Raw genomic sequence first — 22243 nt, 5'->3', positions numbered from 1 at the left:
AGTTTAAGTGGAATAATATAATTTCGGTAATTTTATATCTAAAGTATGTTGTTATTTATTCTCATAAATAACATTCATCGAGTATAGCTATCGATCTTTAGATTTGTGATTACTTATTATAGAATTTTACAATATGCGAATGCGAGTATGAACGAGTTGATCGCAACTGAACACTCCCGAAGAAAAAAATCTTGTAGGTAAGGTCAAACCCGTGAAAATCGGCATTGCATTGAATTTTTTCCTGCCTATTTGATAAACTATTATCTTCAACTTACTTTTAAGAAAGCATTTAAAAACTTGTTCATAACGATATGAACTGTGAAAGCTTTGTAAATACCCAAATACATTTTATATCATGGACAGAATTTCCTCTGTGATCTTAAACCGAGCTGTTTTGACTTGTGATTGTTTCGTTCTGTAAGAAGTCACGATGAAATATGATAAAGTACGAGATATTTCAATTTTATTTCAAGGCGATTCGTCTTCTGTTATTTTTACAGAGTTATTTAATAGCTTTTGAAGTTTAAATATAGTTGTATTATGAAAACAAATACTGATACAAATAGATCATAATATAACACGTACACCTACTATAGTATTAGACAAAAGAACAGTTGTGGAACATTTTGTTGGTCACTGGTCTTTCACTACAGGGGATTAACCTACAGTGAAGTCGACATTCCGGGTCACGTCAGACTGTTTCGTTAATATTTTGCAAAGTTGTTCAATTTTTATTTTATACTATAAACATATTAAAAGTACAGTTTGTGAGCTATTAAGCAGTCATTTCTTTTTTCAAAATGAATTCCCAGGAACAATATTTACGGGGGTATTTCAACAAGGCCTAGCTTCCCCACTTTCGAATCATTTTCTCCATTTCCAGGTCATGTGACTTTAAGGTCTCTGTAATGTCGGGAAATTGTTTTGGAAAACAATTTTTATTGATTAGCACCATTGAAAAAATATTGCCAGTTAGGAAAAATATTTAAAACCACTGATACAGAAGTAACAAGGACCCAATTCTAAATGTAAATGATGGCAGTGATTCAGAACGAAATGATCATTGTGTGACACTAATTATAATAGAAGCAAAGAAAAATAATGAACAAGATAAAAATGATGACAACAGAGCGGCATGAAATATTTTATTAAGTTGATTTTTTTTCTCTCCCTTTTACATGTTATCATAAAACCACAAAAAAATGTGTTTCAAGAAAACTGGCCCGCAATTGGGGAAACTCCTTCAGTTTGATTTTTCAGTAAGTGTAAATTTGATTGAGCACTTTTTATAATGAACAATTTCTGACGGATAAATGAATGCATGTGCAATATTACGCAGCTATTAATACTCGGCCACAACTTTCACATCAACCACGCTGCAGCGTAAATAACGGAAGTAGCATGTCGAAGATGAGTGAAAATCTCAATCGCAGAAGCGCTTTATTCCTAATTTCATTTCTCGGATGGTCTGTAAATGTTTTCCTACAAATATTTTTCACCGATCAAATACAAACACATAGTCCGTGATCAGTGTATTTATAAAGTATTATCTGCTTTATTTTAAACAATATGATATGAAAATTATAGGAGTGACCTGGAATTGGCTACTTCACTGTACTGTTCGCTGGACGGGTGCTCTTGCCTCTTGGCCAATGTAGCTATAATCTCAGAAGGGATACGACTTGGCTTGATATTTGGACTGACACCTTCACTGAATCTCTGGACCACAATATTTGCATGTAATGTCCTCTTCATGTTTGCAGCTCCAAGCCAAGGCTGTCCAAATATCAAGCTGTCAAAGCTGTATCTCTACAGATTAATGTAACAGTTCATATAAATAAAGTGAAAATGGAATTTTTTCAATTTTCATATGCTTGCTATTGTTCATCATGAGTATGGCATGTGACCTTGGATTAAGATGGGTAAAAGATTTAATTTTATTGTGGATGTGTTAATTTGTTATTGTTGTCACCTGCCTTTTTTCACATTGAACTTAATCAAATATAGCGAGAGAGTTTGACAAGTTTCAATTCTCTGAGTTCAGCTGGTGTAACTCTTCTCCTATCTGTAAATCAACATGATAAGCTGGATATCTGTATAAAAAAACATGGAACTTACATGCATAACTGTATGCTGGTCTGCAGGTGTTATCACAATAGGAATAGCTAGCCTTTACAATACTGTTAAGAAACTGAATGCCATAAATTCAATAGTGGTTCCTAATTTAACTTCAATTTCAGAGGAACATGACTATTTTGATAACTATACTTAAAATTGATATGCAGTTTAATGATCAACAGATATCCTCTATGGTGTCACTAAACCTTCAGTGTCCATGATCTTGTATTCATGCAATTGCTCATTCATGTATATTTTTTAGGGTTTCTTCGGAGGAAAAACAATATGGCTTCTAAGCAGGTAGCAACAACAGCTGGAGCTATGCTCAGTGCTGCTGGCAAGCCTAAGATTTTTACAGATGCTAAAGGCAGACAGTTTATGGTTCTGAAGTAAGTACATGTATTTTCAATCAAAATTTTACCAGCTGATCGAATCTAAATATAGTAAACAATTCTTTGAAATTTTCTTTATAAAGAATAAAAACAAAAGGTATAGCAATGTTTGTGATTATGCACTCAAAATATAAATTGGAGGAGAAATCCTTATTTTCCAAAGATCACAAAAATAAAACATTCAGTGTTGGTTAACGTTTATAATGAGTCTTTTTTTATATATATTAAAACTAGGATATGGTATATTCCATTAGATAAACTTGTGTTATATCTCATTGTTTTGTTGAACTCATTTCTGGTTAGATCAGAAGTAGGCAATATACCATGCTGCAATTCATACTTATTTTGATTAAAAAGTAGAAACAAACTGAAAAGCCGAATCTTCTTGATTAAAGCAATTTTAGTTAAGAATCAGTTTGGGAAATATACAACAAAACTTTTATAATTTCATTTTTATGAAATGAATGACTTCAATTGTTTGATTTGGAATTTTTTTTTTGCTTAGGAAAATCCTGCAGACCCCTGATTATTATCTATGGCAACCTAAAAATCTGTCCGCTGTCAAAGGGACTCCCACACTGACCTCAATGTTGAGAACCAAGCCTGTGAAGGAGTATGTTTTTGGAACAAGAAACAGATTCTTCTTCCGCTTCAGCACATACTGGTTTGTGTGGGTGGCTCTCCTCTTCTCCTACCCACCACTCATGGCACTAAGAGAAAGTAAGTCTTTAGAACTGTATGTCACCAAGAATATTGAATACTGAACATGGAAAAAGATAACACTGTCTTGAGATATAGCAAGAAAGTCTGTTGCAGAACAGTTAGGTAAATGTTAATGCCAATTTTTTAATCCCTTGATTTAATTATGTACATATAAAATGAATTATATTTTTCTTACAGAAACTAAAGCATCAGAAATGCCTGTTAAAAGTGAGTATCATACATGGTATCTGATATTTTCCTCAAGTTTTTTCATCTTCATGCAGTAAGCATTGGAAACATGAAAGCAATGGGCTAATTCATCTCTGTTTACATTTTAGCTGCCAAATTCCATCATCCGTACTCCTGGGACATGGTGAAGGAGAAGGAGGAGGAGCTGAAGATCCTGGAGAGTTCCAGATACCGACTCTAATCCGGACAAACTTAGTACAAACCATAGGAACATTCAGTGGATTACAAACACTCCACCTCAGCATCCATTACAGTAGACTATCAGTGGTGTTTTATGAATTGAAGGACTTATTGTAATGCAAAATAAAATATTTTGACATTTTGTAATGTTTTTGATTCTATTTAGGCATTATATATATATGTGCACCAGATTAACAATTTTGCACTTGGCAATTTATTCCAAGGTCTCAAAAGTAGGTATGGTTGAAATTTGACTGAAATCCACTTTTGGACCAGCATTTTTCTCCCCCTTCCCTTGGCCAAATTCTGGTCAGACCTTACCAAGAGACTTTAGGTAAGGGGTTGCAGTGACCGCAAATTTATTTTCTCTGTTAAATGTCAAGGTTACAAAAGACTTCTGTATAAAATTCTTTTCCTGACATCTTTGCTCAGTCTCTCCTATACTACACCCATACAATACTTGTTGGATAAAAGATGATAGTGCAATGATCTCAATTATGTGTAGTTTCTCCTATTTTTTAAGAAATCCAATTTTTTTAAAACAACTACTGTCAATACTTCATTTCTTAAATACTATCTTATCAGTTTGAATCTGTCTGCCAATGAAACAGCCTTTCAACACACTATTATTAAAATTTTTGCAGTGACAAAGTTTATTGTAATATATATATTGTAATTTATAATGTTTACATTGTAATATGGTATATTGTCACTTTTGAGGTTGACTATGAATATAATACTTCTTGATTGATCAAAACTTAAGCTAACTCGAGAGCTTTCGTATAAACTAAGAATATATGAAAATAGATTTTAGAGATGGATGCAGATAGAAACAGTAGAAAGCATTTTATGTTTTTGTGTTTTAAATATATGTTGATCGAATTGAACTGTTTTTCAATTGTAATGAAAGCCCAAATGACCAGTGAGAATTCCCATGGGCCACGTCAATCACCTGAGAGATGTGTCATTCGGACCCAAAATACTACATTTTTCGTAACTATCTTTTGTATATTGTATCAAATACAATACAATACACTATGTCTTAGTGCATACGAATTTCTCAAAATTTTGCTTCCACATTATCTTGTACATTTATTTATAAAATTTGGTGTTAAAACCCCAATTGTCGGCCACTTAATTGGGGTCGTAGTTCAAAGAAAGTTAATGAAAAAAGGGGGTCTTTGGTTATGGTTATGTATGACTTTGCAAAAAAAAAGGGGGGTCTAAGCCTCCCCCCCCCCCCCCCCCCCCCGGTTCCGACGCCTATGCGATGTTATTATTCCAGTGTAGTGTATCATTTTAACTTTCCTTTATACATGTCTTGCTGTTTACAGATATAATGAAACCTTTTTCCAACAGCTTCTGTCCGGATACTCTTGTTTTTAAATGATTGAACGTTAAATATGTAGTGCTTGAATCTCAGGGGATATGGTGCAAACAAACTTGAATATATTATTTACATTTAAGATGACTATTCTTTTTGTTCTTGGTGATGAAAAGATTAAATATATTTTCTATAACAACATATTCTTTTTCAATTATTTCAAAAGTATCCCCCCTTGGAAATGGGACTAGGTGACCCTACAACAAACTTATCAGACGGACAGACAGACGATGGGTTATGAAAAGCGATGATGCAGCCAAATTGCATGGACGGACTGGTCGAGCTTTAATCATAAGCTTTAATAATCCAGTGTACTCTTCCCCTACATTAAGCGGCTTATTGATAGAAATTTAGAGGCCTGTAGTTCAATTAAACTATATGTACATGAACTGTATATAATATACTTAAAGTCTTTAATTACCTTAATTGATTTCTTGGATGTGTCATGGTGTGTATGTCATGGTGTGTTATTTTGTGTAAATATGTTAAAGAGTTTACTCATGCCGAATGACAAGTAATTAGCTAGAGTCAGTCTGCTCTGCTAATTATCCCCAATTACCAGTTGTTCTGAGTTGTTCTAAGCTTTTTGAGTAATTATCACGAGTAATGTATATCACTTTTATTAATTATCTTTTAGATTCTCACTGACTCTCTAGTTGACTGTCCACCAGTCCGTCAGTAGACTAAATTCATTCTGACTCATTTGGCTTTTTAAGAAATAATTATTTATATCCTGTACTTTTTGACTTTATTCTATTTGATTATTGTTGATATTTTATAAGTTAATTAAAATCACTTAATCAATAAATTGTGAAACCTGCCTTCGAGTTATAGCTCTATGCATATTCGACTTAGAGGTCAATTTAAGCCTATTGACTAGGCTGACCCCCTGTCTCTTGGGTTGGGCCTATACATGTTAATTCCCCTTATTCTATAGTGCCCTTCCCCCTCGGTGACAGATGTGGTGGAGAATCCGGGTATGCATAGTTGCTATATGCTATAGCTAGAAGGCACAGTCAATAGACAGGATAATATTAGTTTATAAAGGTACTTCCATGATTGAGATGAAATAGAGCCAGACCTATCCAAACGGGAGCTACACACTACTGAAAGATAAGTACAACTTTGGTGATATTTTTCCACTTTCAATTGTGTGAGAAATAAAAATGTACACTGTATAGATAATTCAAATTCATTTCGTCTCTGACTTCTATGTTAATTGCTTAGAGAAATGTAAATGAAGTGCAAATTTCAGTCCAACTCGGCTTCCATGATACTGACTACTCTCTTATAGTTTCAGACTAGCTCTAAACTTGAAGTCAGTCATGGGACGAAGAAAGGTTTCCCAAGAATGGTACTGTCAGAAGAAGAGATGTTCTCAACTTTCCTGCATAACCCAAGGGACACCAGAATTACAGTTCACTGCAGCCATGGTAAGGAACTTTGTCGAAGCCGAACTACAGAATACACCCATCAAGTGCTTGGTTGACAGTGGAGCTTCCATTAGCTGTATAAGTCAACACCAATTACAGCGATTACAATATAATGCAGACATACAAGAATCCTCCATAACTAGTGCTGTTGGTGTCTGTGGAGAAGTTCATCCTGTTCTTGGAGAAGTAATGCTGGAAGTAACTTTTGGACACATCACAGTGAAGCAAAAATTCAGAGTGTTTGAAACCCTACATTCGAAAGTGATATTTGGACTTGATTTCCTGCAAGAAAACAAAATTAGGACTGATTTTGAAAATATGACATTAACAATTCCATTTCCAGGGAAAAATCTCAACTACATTAGTGAATCCGGAAGTGCTGATCATGTAACTGTTTCAACAATTCGTGACCAAAGAACATTTACTACAATGGCTGAGACCGTCAATCACATTATTCTCGAACCTCATTCAGAAACAATTCTGCCTGTCAAGGTTCCAAACTACTCACCTGGAGCAACTGTAATTTTACAACCTAGTCACACTCTTCAATCAAGATTCCCTGTAGCTGGAGGAAGAACAGTCACCTACCTAGACGATAACCAAATCGGCATCTACAGAGTCTTAAATCCAACCAACCTTCCTGTCTTTTTAAAATCTAACCTTCAAATCGCTGCCGCACAACCTGTAAATTTTGAGGATGTCCATTGTCTCCAACAGCAGGAACCAGCCTTTCTGTGTAATCTCTCAGAAAACAATAAACAGTTTGATGAAGACTATGAGAGCATCTTGTCTGACATAGGAATTGATTTAGACTTTTGTGATCTGGACAGTGTTCAGCGACAACAACTTTGTAAGTTTCTAGCACAAAACAGAAACATTTTTGCAAAGGACCTGTCAGAACTCGGGAAAACAGACATGCACTATCACACCATCCATACAAAAGGTGACAAAGTGGTCAGTTCTGCGCCGTATCGCCAGCCAGTCTCCGCAGATGTGAGCCGAGTTAGAACGACAACTTGATGAAATAGAAGCACATGGCATCATTGAAGAATCCACTTCACCATTTCATAGTCCTGTAGTGCTAGTTAAGAAGCGAAACAACGAATATCGTTTCTGTGTTGACTTTCGTGCATTGAACAGAATCACGGAGCCTATGTCCTTCACGATTCCTCACATGTCGGATATTCTTGACACTTTAGCTGATGGCAAGCCAGAAATTTACTCAACACTTGACCTACGTTCTGGATTCTGGCAAGTGCCTTTGGACCCTGCTACAAAACACAAGAGTGCTTTCATTACCCACAAAGGAGTGTATGAATTTAATAGACTGGCCTTTGGAATGATGAACTCACCAATGACCTTCCAATGCCTGATGACAAAGGTGCTCCGGAATCTGAATTTCAAAGTTGCTCTTGTGTACATTGATGACGTGCTAATATTCTCAAAGAACTTTCAGGAACACTTACAACATCTTCATCTAGTATTTTCAAGCTTACGTAGTGCAAATCTTAAATTACATCCATCCAAGTGCATCTTCGCAAAGAAAGAAGTCAAATATTTAGGACATATTATTTCAAAACATGCTGTAAAAGTAAATCCAGAAAATACAGAAAAAGTAAAAACTTTCCCAGTTCCGCAAAACACCAAACAAGTGAAGAGTTTCCTTGGCATGGCAAATTATTACAGAAAATTCGTCAAAGACTATGCTCGAATCGCTTCCCCATTAACATCTCTACTTAAGAAGAACGTGAAATTTCAATGGACTTTAAGTTGCCAGAAAGCATATGACACCTTGAAAAATGCACTCGTTACTGCTCCAATCCTTGCTTTTCCAGACTTTGACAAGCCATTTATTCTTTCAACAGACGCCTCTGAATACTCCATGGGATATGCAATCGTGCAATCGCTTATGGAGGTAGATCCCTTCATGGTGCTTAATTAAAATGGCATATAACAGACAAAGAAGCTTTGGCTCTTGTTGAGGGAATCCAGCACTTCAAACATTATTTGGCAAACAAGGAATTCACTGTGTTCACTGACAATGGGTCTGTCAAATATCTACAGAAGATCAGAGATTGTCAAGGTCGACTTGGAAGATGAAGTCTTCTACTTCAAGGTTACAACTTCAAAATCGTCCACCGTGATGGAAGCAAAAATCCAGCTGACTGCTTATCCAGACAACAGCATGACAATTCTACACCTACAGATTCACCTGACCTCGGCGAACATCTTTACTATGTCAATCACAAGGAACACACAGAAATTGTTCTAGTCTATCCAGGGGAAGTAGAAGAACATGTAATTGCCAGTTTACAAGAGAGGCCGTCTCCAGAACTTGTTTTACAAAACATGGCAAACTTGCAACAACAGTGCCCTGACTTTCAAGGAATCTATGAGTACAAACTAAACCATGAACTTCCTAATGATCCAGCAATTGCCAGAACTATCGTGGCTGAGTCCTACAACTATGAACTTGAAGACGGAGTCTTGAAACATTTCTACTCAAAACGATGCAAGAAAGTCCCAAAACAAGAACGTTTAGTGAAAAAAGTTGCAGTTCCAAGAATTCTCCGTGATGATGTACTGCGATCATACCAGGACTGTATTCTTGGTGGTGGTCATCAAGGATTTGAAAGAACATATGCTGCACTACGCAACAAATACTTCTGGCCCTCAATGTATGACGATATAAAACGCTATATCCAGACTTGTGAAACTTGTCAACAAAGTAAACGCAATTACGGTACTAAGCGTCCACCTCTGAAGCCACAAATAAGTGATGATAAATTTGGAAGGTGGCATATGGACATTTTAAGTGGACTTCCAACAACTCCTAACAGACACAAGCATATTCTTCTGGTTGTGGAGAGTTATTCCAAATGGTGTGAAGCATTTCCATTGCGAACTCAAGAAGCCAGTGAAGTTGCAAGAGTTTTATACAAGGAGACAATAACTAGGTACAGAGCACCAAGAACACTTATATCAGATCGCGGAAGGAATTTTGTCTCCAATCTTGTAAAGGCACTCTCAGAGATGTTCCAAATAACAAGGCATTTAACGAGCTCCTATCATCCGCAAACCAATGGATCTGTTGAAAGGATGAACTCCGTCATTCTCTAAGCTATACGCTGCTATGCTAAAGAACATCAAGATGACTGGGATGATCTTCTACTCCCAGGGATCCTTATGGCATACCGAGCAACCCCTGCAACTCAATCAACTGATTTCTCACCATACTTCATGCTCTATGGAAGAGAGATGTGCCTCCCTATTGATTCCTCCTTAGTCCTAAAAGAACACTTGGCCCAGGACCATAAAATATTCCTTGGACAAATTTTACAAAATTTAGAAAGGACACGAAAGATTGCTTCCGAGAATATTAAACTTGCCCAAGAAAGAAATAAACAACGATATGATCAGACAGCTAAGGAACCAGACTTCTTCCCAACACAACGTGTTTGGTTATATTGCACCAAAGTTCCAGTAGGTAACGCTCCAAAACTACATCGCCAGTGGGTTGGTCCATATTACGTCACCATGGTCAACAGACAAAATCACACATACAAAATCAGGAATTGTGCAAACAACAAAGAGGTAAAGTCACTGGTAAGTGCACATCGTTTAAAACCATACCACGATCCTCTCACCAGGCCGACTAACCCTCCTCTAGATCATGCTAATGACAACGCTCAACTGTATCCTGATGAACTTGACCAGAACATACACAGACCCACTGTCCAGCCAGCAAGACAGAATGCACCGGCAGTACCCAATCAAGCAAACCCACTAAGAGTGCAAAATAGACCACCAAGACAGAACATACGACGAAATCTGCAGCCACAGCAACGTAATCAGCAGCCACACCAACATAATCAGCCTCCTCAACAACAGAATCAGCAACAACAGAATCGGCAGACCCAGCAACAGAATCAGCAGCCACAACGAAGGAATCAGCTGCAACAAAATCTACCCCAGCAACACAATCAGCCTTTACAGCAACACAGTAGGCAGGCACAAAAACCCAACCAACAGCAAAGCAATGAGAGACAACAGAATCAGAAGACACAACTAGAGCGACAAAATCATTTTTTGTTTTGATTCTTTTGTAAATTTTTTAAAAATTCTTGGCTAAAAAGTAAATTTACATCGGCTAATTTTTATCACTTCATTCTGAAAAAAAAAATAATCTTGAAAAAATTTGTAATGTTGAATACTAGTCAACTGTATTTATGTATTTTCGAGATATATAATGACTAAATGGTTGTGTTTGTACGTGTGGTTATTCTACATGTAACGTTAAATTTTAAGACAAGCGCGTGTTTATGTATTATAATTACATATACAGACAATGACAAGATTATCAAATGTTAAGTTACACTCAAAGATTGCAAACGTGTTGTTTAAATAATTATTTGCTTTGTAAGCCTCTTAAAAAAAGCACTCATTTAGATTTCAAGGGGGGGGGGTGCTTTTTTTTTCTTTTTGTTTGTTTGTTTTTTTTTTTTGTTTTTTTGGTATTGTTTTGTTTTTTTTTAAACTAAATTGTAAGCAGTTCATTTTTTCTTGTACTGTTGACAGCACAATTTTAATGCTTTATTTCTTTTAATTGTAACTGGCCAACAAGTTATCAATCATTTTTTCAACAGAATCTTCAGAAGCTTGAGACACCACCGAACGGGGGGTCCCGGGGCGTTCCCCCTGGCCGCTTGAGGCATGTTGCCGAAGGCCTTCAACTTTTTCTTTATCTAAATCCATTATATCCCACCTATCTTTAGACAGTTTAGTTTTATCAGGATATTGATTCATGAATACAACTACTTTCATCACTCTTTCATAGACTTTTCTTCTGCATTCATTTTTTGTGCTTGTGAAACATCCATTCTTTATTTCTTCCATGACTCCATAGTTTACATAGTCAAGACTGCTTCTTACCAAATCAAAAACGACAAACTGGTCTTCGCTTTCCATTAGGTATTTCGCATCTGCACTTTTCATGTTTGATAGGACTCTTGCTTGTTTTACTGCTTCTAACCAGTTGGCTAAGAAAGTTTTTCCCGTGTTTCCTTCGCTGTCTACTACAAATAGGATTTTTCTGTCATCTTGTTCTTCTAGTTTTTTTACAGCTTCTATTTGCCATGGTCTAAGTTCTTTTTTCATGAATGATTCTTTTCTCTTGGTCTCCTGTCTTTCATCTTCTATTTCATTTGCTAGTTCTATGATTTTCTTCTTTTTGAGGACACTCTTCATGTAATAAAGCACCACTTTCATATAATAAGCACCATCTTCATATAATAAAGCACCATCTTCATATATAAAAGCACCATCTTCATATAATAAAGCACCATCATCACATAAAATAGCCACATAAGGCAGCTATGACGTTCCATAAGATACCCTTGTAGGTGTGGTGTTCCTGCTGCTCCAACTTCTTTTCCAACTAAAATATAGTTTAGTTTGTCTATGCTTCCTAGGATATCTTGATATTCCTCTTCTATGTAGTTGTTCAGGGTAAAGCACATTATCCACTATGCAGCTTTTCGCTTGCTATTTATTCTTTTTTTTAGCATCGACTTTAATTTATTTCTTCAAGCATCGGCATTATTTTATTTCTTCATGCTTCCGGTTTTTAGCATCGACTATAATTTATCTACATGGCTGAAATTTGCATAATGATGTCACTATCTAGGCCTAGTTCTAACCAGTTTGAAACGACCACATCCGCGTATGAATATACACATCCTAGGACTACTTTTTAAAACCCATCAAAAATTTAGAGACACACAAAACAACTTTTTAATAAAATTTGAGAAATAACTATTCATTTTTGTTTTGTTTTCTCATTTATATCTAATATACACACATATCGTCTGAATAAAGGTTGTATATTTCACTAAAATGGCAGATGAGACTGAGTTGGGAAATTTTAAGTTAGAAACAGATTTTCTCTTAATTCCAATAATGGACAACGAGTTTGATACAATTGATGATGAGTTTTGGGGGCAACTTGTATGCAGTGAAATTACAGAAGATATTTCACAAAACCTATCGAAGCCTGCAATAACTGATCCCCCCCCCCCCCCCCACCTGAAACACCATCAGCTCCTAGCAGATTCAAACGAAGTACAGAAGAAAAGATCAACAGTACTTTGGTGCTCGCCAAACAGAGTCAACAAAGAAAAACACTAAATGGGGATGCAAAATATTTAAAGGTAAAACTCTATAATATTTTTGGTGTAATTCCATAAGTAAATAATAGGGAATTTTGGACAAACAATGTAGATATTCATTACAGTCAATTATTCCATTGGCGACATCTTTCGTCAACAACAGGAGTTGAACCTGTTCCTCTCTCCTATTTTAAAAGGAAAGTGTGCACCAATACACCATGTAGACTTTTAAGATGTAATAATGTTGCGTAATGAATATGCATGTCTGTATGTATGCATACAGAAAAAAAATTAAATGGAAAGTTTAAAATCATTTGATAATAATCCAAAACAAGATTACATAATTTATAGGGGCATAAATAAAAACTAAGATTCTATTTAAACTATATATTTGAAAAAAAATTAATATCTTGTATTTCATGAACCAAGTATTTAAAATAAATAATGAAAAATTAAAACACACATTTCTTTTCAATACAGATTGGAGCCTAGAGAGAAGAGGCAAAGTTATTGATTTTGAGACGATATCACCCAGTGCATTAAATCAACTTTTGGAGCAATTCTACTGTGAGGCTAGACCTGCGAAATGTGGTGAACTCTGGTATACCATAGAAATACCCTGATAAATTTGAGAGGAGCAATCAACCGAAAACTTGCAGATATGATGAGAAATATTGATGTTGTCAAAGATAAGGAATTTAAGTCATCCAATGGAGTTTTAAATGGCATGTTTAAAGATATTCTCTTTTGAGAAGTGGACAGGCATAGCCTACAACCATGTAGGCTATGACTGTCCACTTCTCAAAAGAGAATAGTTTAAAGAACGTGTCAAGGAAGGCACATCAAAACCAACTCAGCACAAAGATCTCATTGCCAAAAGTGATCTAGAAAAATTATCAACTTACTTCAAAGATGCACTGAGTAACCCAATCATATTGCGTTGGAGTGTATATTTTAATCTGGCGATCCATTTCCTTTCTCGGGGCCAAGAATTTCACCATCAGCTGAAGTTGAATTCTTTTACATTTCATACTGATGAAAATGGTGAATATGCAATGATCAGTCACGAAATTCAACAGAAAAACCACCAGGGCGGTCTTCAAAATGTAGAAATGAACGTTGATAAACGCATGTTCGCAACAGGTACCGATACATGTCCAGTGAAAATGTTAAAGTTTCTAATTGAGAAAACTGATGAATCCGCCACCTCTCTCTTCAACAAATACACAAATGATGCACTGTCGCTTCCAAACAGTACATCAAAATGGTTCATAAATGCCCCTCTACAAAAGAGAACCTTTTCAAATTTCATGAAAGACATCAGCAAGGCAGATGGGCTATCACAAATTTTTACAGGGCATTGTCTAAGGGCGACTGCCATACAACATTTAAATGACGAAGGATACGAGGCCAGACACATAATGTACATGTCTGATCATAAAAACGAGGGGTCTCTGCGATCTTACAACCGAAAAGTGTCATCAGCACAGAAGTTATGTCTCAGTAGTTCACTATCGAAAATATAAAACCATCCACTACCACTCCATCTACCGGTAGGCCTATTAATCCAGCCGATGATGTCTTACAACTCTTACCTGTTACAAGTAATCAAGCTCAGTCCTCTGTCAGCAATTTGGAAATGATCGATAATTCGAACCAAAGATCGTCCGTTTTCCAAAATTCTTCGTTCTCAAACTGCCACCTTCACTTTCACAAGTAGACTGGTCCATTGAGCCTGATCACTTCCATTGAAAAAGTGACAACTCCGCCGCGAACAAACTGTTAAAAATGTTGTATTAAAAGTTTACATTGTTGTTTATTGTTCAACGTGAATTCATATTCACTGATTAAAAAGTTTAAATTGAGAAGTGACTTATGATTTTGTACTTTTCAGATTTAGTTTACGGGGATTACTTTTTATCGATCGAAATAGTGGCGACTATAGATGCGAATGTCTGACGGGCTTTCTTACCTTGGTGCTATACCTAGGCTGCATGATCCAGACGAATGGGGGACGGTTCGCCCCTAAAGACGTCTCGCGCTGAGACGTTTCGCCCCGAGATGTTTCGCGCCTATTAATTATGTGGTACAGTAAATTGATATCAGCACGGAGAGCCTCCAAATGAGTTATAACACCTTAGGGTAATTAGAAATTTGTTGAGACACTTAATTATGATTGCTTGATCTAGATGTTTTGCGGCCTTTAATTATGTGGTAACAGTAAATTGATATGAACATGGAGAGCCTCCTAATAAGTTTTAACACCTTTGGCTAATTAAATTATTCTAATATATAATTACATATATATTTTAACATCGGATTATATATATAGTTATACATTTTTATATGATGAATTACGATGTATTTCATATTAATATTTACTCTTTATATTTACTCAAATTATAATATTTTGTATAAATGAAATAATATTCCTTCACAATGATTTAGAGATAACACCTGGAAAAAACAACAATACTAAGCAAAATAAATATTTTTTTTTTATTTTCATTGTTTTCAACTGCACACATAAATACATAACACATACATAAAAAATATCGTATACAAACATGAATAAATAAGTTATCTCAACACAAACACAAAGTAGGATCTCAAGCACAATGTTTCACAGAATCACAGTGCATTAATCACAGTACATCACATCACATGAATTCCTCAAACGTCGAACACACCAGCATAGATGGATCCGCAGACCTTGAGGAAATGGGACGCTGTGATGTTGTCCTCCAGCTTCTTCAATCTTCCTCTGCGTGGTGGTCACTTGCAAAATGTCTTTAGGAGCGAAACGTCTCAGCGCGAAACGTCCATAGGAGCGAAACGTCCTGTTGCCATCCAGACACTCCGTCTACAGATCTTACTTTATACTGTGGGGCTTATTCTATAAATTATGGGGTGGGCCGGTTGGCTCCTTATCCACCTGACTGGTTTTCTGACACGGCTGCTCAGATTACTAGGTCTTGTGTTGATTACCTGTATTAGGGGGGCTTTCTCCCGTACAATAGGCCAACCGTGAGCTTATTCTCTTGTTGTTGGACCCTGCCTCATGAAACCTCAAACAAGCCAACACGCGTTTTAGTTTTCAGACTTTAATATAGATTTTACATGAAATATACTTTTACATGAGTTTGGTATGCATCAGCACCGAAGGTCTGATTCCAACTGACTATAATTTACAATTCAGAATAATATATAATAAACAATGGAACAACACAATGAAGGATTAACATAAGAAGTACAGATGTAAGTAAATCAATTATCAAACAGCTATTGAGTAACTCGGGACATTTAAGCAGCATGTACATAAAAGGATTAATAAGATGAAAGAAGCTTAAGTGTCAATAAACATAAACAGAAGTCAATTAAAAGATTAGCTGTCCATCACTGATTGTGCCTCAGGTGGGATTAATGCTGCGCGGAATTTATAACGTTTATAAAACAGTTGTCGAAATAGATGAAAAGTTTTTGTAACAATTAACACAAAGTCCGAAAAACATAATTTACACAATAATTAAAAATAGTCCGAAAGATTGAATTTCACACCGTGACACCTGTCTTGTGACATGGTTACCTATGTTACTTACAGACTTTTTAATAAAATACACTGATACAAAAGCAGTTCATTTTTTCTTGTACTGTTGACAACACAATTTTAATGCCTTATTTCTTTTAATTGTAACTGGCCAACAAGTTATCAATCTGGTTTATAATTTTTTCAACAGAATCTTCAGAAGCTTGAGACACCACCGAACGGGGGGTCCCGGGGCGTTCCCCCTGGCTGCTTGAGGCATGTTGCCGAAGGCCTTCAACTTTTTCTTTATCTAAATCCATTATATCCCATCTATCTCTAGACAGTTTAGTTTCATCAGGATATTGATTCATGAATACAACTACTTTCATCACTCTTTCATAGACTTTTCTTCTGCATTCATTTTTTGTGCTTGTGAAACATCCATTCTTTATTTCTTCCATGACCCCATAGTTTACATAGTCAAGACTGCTTCTTACCAAATCAAAAACGACAAACTGGTCTTCGCTTTCCATTAGGTATTTCGCATCTGCACTTTTCATGTTTGATAGGACTCTTGCTTGTTTTACTGCTTCTAACCAGTTGGCTAAGAAAGTTTTTCCCGTGTTTCCTTCTCTGTCTACTACAAATAGGATTTTTCTGTCATCTTGTTCTTCTAGTTTTTTTACAGCTTCTATTTGCCATGGTCTAAGTTCTTTTTTCATGAATGATTCTTTTCTCTTGGTCTCCTGTCTTTCATCTTCTATTTCATTTGGTAGTTCTATGATTTTCTTCACGTTGACGATATATCTGGCTCCATGTTTATTTATTTTAAAGAGTTCTTCTTTGCTTTTCTTTTCTATGGTTTGAAATACTGCTTTTTGCATGTCACATTTTCTTTTCTCTCGTCTTTGGATTGTTCCAATTTCTTTGAAGTTTTTTTCTTTACTGCAGTAATTTACATTTTCATCAGGACTTCCTCTTGCTGGTTCCCAGTCGGCTCTATTATTTATTTTCTTGAGGGCTGGTAGCTTGGATTTCTTTTTGAGTTGTAGATACCCTTGTAGGTGTGGAGTTCCTTCTGCTCCAACTTCTTTTCCAACAATGATATAGTTTAGTTTGTCTATGCTTCCTAGGATATCTTGATATTCCTCTTCTGTGTAGTTGTTCAGGGTAAAGCACCAGTTGAATGCCATGGCTTATTTTAAGAATTTTTCATATACTATAGTCGTACAAGTATTATCCAATATACACTGTTTCGCGCTTTTGAAACTTCTTTTGAAACTTCTGCGCTATTTTCTTTCTTTTTATATGTTTTTAATTTGTCTGCCTCTAGGATATATTTTCTACCTTTCTACCTCTCGGTCATTTTCGGATATTTCGGAACCGAAAAATATTTTTCTACCTCTCGGTCATTTTCGGATATTTTTCAACCGAAAGATATTTCTCTACCTCTCGGTTATTTTCGGATATTTTTATTTGTTCAGTTTTATTTTTGACTTCAAGGAGGTAGTTTGCTTTCAGTTCGTGGGATGTATAGGGCTAATGGTGCAATTGTACTGTGAAGATACATAGTATAGTTGGTAAGGGTGTAAGCGTGAACCCTGAATAACTCAGTATGTTGAAATATAGTGCCGACAGCCGGTTTTGAACACACGACGCGAAGATCATTCCGGCTTAAAGCCCAACGCGTTCCCGCTACGCTATGTTGGCCGAGTTGACTATGGTATATAAATATTTATATATGCCTACACAGTTTCGCGCGAGACAACGCGAGATTTCGCGTCTGGAGATAAACAAAGCCGCGAGACTTGCCATCGTCGGCTCCAACAAAGATATGGCCTTTTCGATTCTGTGCTGGTCAAACTACACAGCTGGAACATCCAAATTAATGAGAAAATCAGAAGTTGCTGTTCGGTCTGAACATGTTTTAAAGTTTGTGTTCGACAAAGAAGCACAATTTATAAGGGGAATTGTACAAGCCTCTATGCGTGATCGGAGCTATCAGGTTACGGTCTGACGGTGAGTTCATCAAATGTCAACATGTTTTTTTTCATCCCCATTGAAAATTTTTCCTAGATGTAACAGCACATATGACATTAAATGTATTATATGTCTATCACTTATCCGTATTTACCCATTATAAACATGATAAATACCAATTACTCCTGACCATAGCCACCCGAATTTCCTAATCACTTGCCATGTTGAGTCATACATATACATATTGTATTGTTATATTCAGTAGTATATTCTCACTATATAACTCTATATAGACAAATAGTCAATAACTGTAATATTAGCGCGTCCGAAAAATATTGACCGGTCAATATTTTTTTGATATTGACCGGCTAGGAATAATATGTAGAGAACATTCCCTCTATTTCAAATAATCGCCTCTGATTTGTTGATTCGTAAACGATGACGTAAATAACTCTTCGCGACTCCAAAACAAGGTGACGTCATAATAGACAGTCAGTCAAGGCAAGTAAACAACGGACGCGCAATGCGACGGTTTGCTATCATAACGGATATAAGGATTTACTGTGAAGTAAAATCAGGTAGAACAACTGTATGTTAATTCACCATTGACCGTTTGATGCTGAGGATATTTTGGAAATGAACTTTGCACAAATTTGAATTCGTGAATTCTTTGTTGAGCTGAGAAAATTACGGCGATCTGTTTTCAATTACTTTCTTTAATTTTGGTTTGTTTCTTCATATAACAAAACAAATGTTGACTGTGTTTTCGGGCAACATTGATTATATTAGCCCCCTTGGGACGAAAATATTGCCCTCCGCTTCGCGTCGGGCAATATTTTGTCCCTCGGGGGCTAATATAATCAATGTTGCCCTCAACCCCAGTCAATATTTGTATAATATTTAATGACAAAATGAAGTTCATTTTATTAGATATTTAGACAGAAAATATAATCATGTTTATATTTTATTCATCTTGATATCTCTTGGTACAAATTACACAATAGAGCATAGTACATGTGAGTGTGTTAATGGGTTGGACAAATGTCACCACAAAGCCAGCATTCTGTTGTATGGGTATGTCTTTATATAAAATATTCTTATCTTAATTTAGAAACTTTATTCTGTTAACAAATTAACAATAGCATTGACTATTCATATACCCCATTTTATTCACTGAAAACTTTGATCCTTACCTCCATAACAGATACAAAAATGTAAGCAAAACAGATGTGAGACAGAGTTGGATTAAACATTCAAAGAGTGCACCGCCTCGTCAGACTCAAACTATGAAAGACCTTTTTCCTGCACCTGACCGGTTTATAAATTACAGGTAACTATCTGTTATTATCTGGGCCTTTAATACACCGTTTAAAGTTGAGCACACTTGTATTATCAGGCACGTAGCATCGTTTTTGAAAGTGGGGGGGGCCAGACCCATCCAAAAAGTCTTGACAAGCAAAAAAAAAAAAAAAAAAAAAAAAGGGGAAATTTAAAGTTTCTAAAAATCTTAAAAATCCTAATCCTAATTTTCATATCAATTTTTTACTACCTTCCAAAAAAGTGGGGGGCCAACTCCATTATAATTCATTTTTTTATATGTAAATTTAAAAAAAAATTGTTGCTGCGAGAAAAAGTGGGGGGGCCAGGCCCCCCCTGGCCCCCCCTGATGCTACGTGCCTGATTATGTATATATGAGAAGTATATATATATACTAGACATATACTAGACTTTGATCTGTGCGTGCACGGGTTGACATTGCATATATGATATCGTACATTTAGAAAATTGATACATCGACGCACTGTATCGTTGACATTTACATATTAACCAAGCTTTAAGCCTACAATAATGCTATTGATTTCACTACCCTCTGCTTGGCCTTCACCATGTTGAAATGCCTCCCATAAGACAAATTTTCAATGAAAATTTACATGTATTTGTAATATTGTTTCTGAGTTTATCCATGCAAATGTGATATTGTGGAAACATAAACTATATGATTATGTCAATGTATTTTGTGAGTTATTGTATAACTTTCTGTTGTACATCAATAACATGGACTTAAAACATCACTAGTGCAATAAATAGACCAGTTGATGACACTGATCGAGATTTCCTGTACCAAAAGTTGACACAATTAGGACGGTTTTCAGGTTGAATATGAAACCATTATCTTTAGATATTTACAGCTTAATCTTGCTGTTTTATGCTGTTGATGGTTTTTAATGGTATTACTATTAAATTTTTATATTATATTTAACTTAATTTAAGGCAATATGAGATGAAATTTTCATGCTGAAAAAAAAAAACCTGATTGTGAATGAAGACCAAATTCAACAGGTACCATAAACTGTGTATAACAAAATCAAAGGCACTTGTTTTCCTAGTATTAAAAATGTTTATTACGCTAGCTTAATGCTGAACAATTTGTTTTGGTCATAATATTTGTCAATCAAAATTTGTGTTTAAAAAGTAGGGCCTTGTAGTTCTTTTCAGATTGCTGCTTTGACAGTTGGACAGAAAGATAACTGCCTCTGCTCTGCAGTGCGAAGAAATCGTCTAACTGCTTCTAACTTTGGTTGCGTTTTAGCAGCAGTAAAGAGAAATAGGTACCTTATATGAAAGTTTGTTTTTATACATTTTTTGAGTAATGGATATATATGTTCTGAGGAATTCATTTTCCTCTCTGTTGTTTTTCAGATACCCTGTTTCCCTTTTTAAGCGCTTATGCCAAGCCGATGATCTGTCAAAGAAAGATGCAATAATCTGGGGAGTTTGTAATGAAAGAGTAGCAATAGACAAGTACAGATCATTTGGGGATGCAGTAGTAGAACCAACAGGTAAAGATGAAATAACAAACCTATTTTTGTTATCAAATATGGTGCAAGTGACAATTAAAATCATTTAAAGATGTTAAGTGTGGGTAACAAATATTGCCAGACAAGTTAATGGTGTTTTTTTTAAATTTAAACTGATAAAAAAAAATATCATGAAAGATTTCCTTCTAACGTTTCTGGTTTTTTTTTCTAATATCAATAGGCATATGGCTACACAATAATGGTGTCCTTGCATCTAGTCCTGGCGGAATTATACGTCGTGCAGCTGCTTTTGGATTTCACCACCAAAGTCCAGCTTTGACTGATATAATGCAGGCTTACAACATTCAGCCTAAGATCCTGGAAGTAAAGTGCCCATATTCAGCAAAAGATAAAACAATAGCTGAAGCAGTCGAAACCATTGCTGATTTTTGCTTAGGTAAGCAAGCTATATTGTGATATTGGACCTCTTCAAAATGATTTTTTTTTTAATTAAACAAATTTTTTAAAAGTTTATTTGAAGTTAACGGTTATAACCTGATTAGTATTAAGATGATGGAATTCTAATTTTTATGATAAGTAATCTGTAAACAATTTATGCTTAAATTGATCAATTCCGTTTTATCATATTTGCATTTTTTATTTCTATTTAAAGAGATTCAAGAATTTTGTGGGGAGAGAACTTGCAAGCTGAAGGAGAACCACCCTTACTATGATCAAGTGCAGGGACAGCTTTTTGTATCCAATAAACTTGCGTGCGACTTTGTTGTATGGACACCCAAAGACTTTGTTATTGTTAGAACTCCTCAAGACATTGTATGGCAAAGCAACATATTAGTTCTTACTTACTTTTATTTTCACAAATTTGTGCCACATTTGCAACAATGATCTATTATTTTCATATGTAATACATGTATTATTCATGACTCATAAATTATAGTAATTTGTTGAGCATCAAGCTTTCTCAAAACATATAAGATTCATGAAATAAACACCAGTATCAGGTTCATTGTAGTTTGAAGTTGCATGAACAAAATACATGTAGTTTTCAATCTGTTTTTCAGTTATTTTCTGGTACAAAATTCTGAGCTACCTCTTGCAACAAAGGGTCTTGAAAGTTTACTAAGACACAACATAGCTGGAAAATTTTGGTGCTTATGTATCTGAACTGGTGTGGGATGTGCCTCACTGAGTCAGTATAAACTATTTCAATATATGGCATATGTTGACTCAAACAGGTGTATACATATCAAACCTGTAAATACTGTCATGTTTTAGAACCTCAAGGCATTTTTT

General features: G+C 35.5%; 3 protein-coding genes across 6 annotated transcripts; 2 read left to right on the top strand and 1 right to left on the bottom strand.

The window, feature by feature from the left end:
* Positions 1-87: 87 nt before the first annotated feature.
* LOC128178122 (uncharacterized) lies at positions 88-3783 on the top strand. Of its 2 annotated transcripts, none has more exons than XM_052845141.1 (5): positions 88-197; positions 2381-2507; positions 3016-3230; positions 3411-3440; positions 3551-3783. In XM_052845141.1, the coding sequence occupies exons 2-5, from the start codon at positions 2404-2406 to the stop codon at positions 3640-3642; spliced, it is 441 nt and encodes a 146-aa protein (XP_052701101.1). In that variant the 5' UTR covers positions 88-197; positions 2381-2403; the 3' UTR covers positions 3643-3783. The 2 variants fall into 2 exon arrangements, with proteins under 2 accessions (XP_052701101.1, XP_052701100.1); XM_052845140.1 differs by having other exon boundaries at positions 133-193.
* An 11870-nt stretch (positions 3784-15653) lies between these two features.
* On the bottom strand, positions 15654-17419 carry LOC128177533 (uncharacterized). The gene has a single exon (XM_052844264.1). It carries the CDS (start codon positions 17342-17344, stop codon positions 16310-16312), a length of 1035 nt encoding a protein of 344 aa, XP_052700224.1. The 5' UTR covers positions 17345-17419; the 3' UTR covers positions 15654-16309.
* Positions 17420-17930: 511 nt separating this feature from the next.
* LOC128178091 (uncharacterized) lies at positions 17931-21999 on the top strand. Of its 3 annotated transcripts, none has more exons than XM_052845102.1 (7): positions 17932-18162; positions 19336-19461; positions 20403-20471; positions 20628-20740; positions 20832-20971; positions 21171-21386; positions 21603-21999. In XM_052845102.1, the coding sequence occupies exons 3-7, from the start codon at positions 20424-20426 to the stop codon at positions 21833-21835; spliced, it is 750 nt and encodes a 249-aa protein (XP_052701062.1). In that variant the 5' UTR covers positions 17932-18162; positions 19336-19461; positions 20403-20423; the 3' UTR covers positions 21836-21999. The 3 variants fall into 3 exon arrangements, with proteins under 3 accessions (XP_052701063.1, XP_052701062.1, XP_052701061.1); XM_052845101.1 differs by lacking the exon at positions 17932-18162 and adding an exon at positions 19072-19205; XM_052845103.1 differs by lacking the exons at positions 19336-19461; positions 20403-20471 and adding an exon at positions 19108-19205 and having other exon boundaries at positions 17931-18162.
* Positions 22000-22243: the final 244 nt, after the last annotated feature.

Source organism: Crassostrea angulata, chromosome 3 (assembly GCF_025612915.1).
Source record: "Crassostrea angulata isolate pt1a10 chromosome 3, ASM2561291v2, whole genome shotgun sequence".
NCBI classification, from domain to species: domain Eukaryota; kingdom Metazoa; phylum Mollusca; class Bivalvia; order Ostreida; family Ostreidae; genus Magallana; species Magallana angulata.
This window is presented reverse-complemented; position numbering and strand designations above follow the sequence as displayed.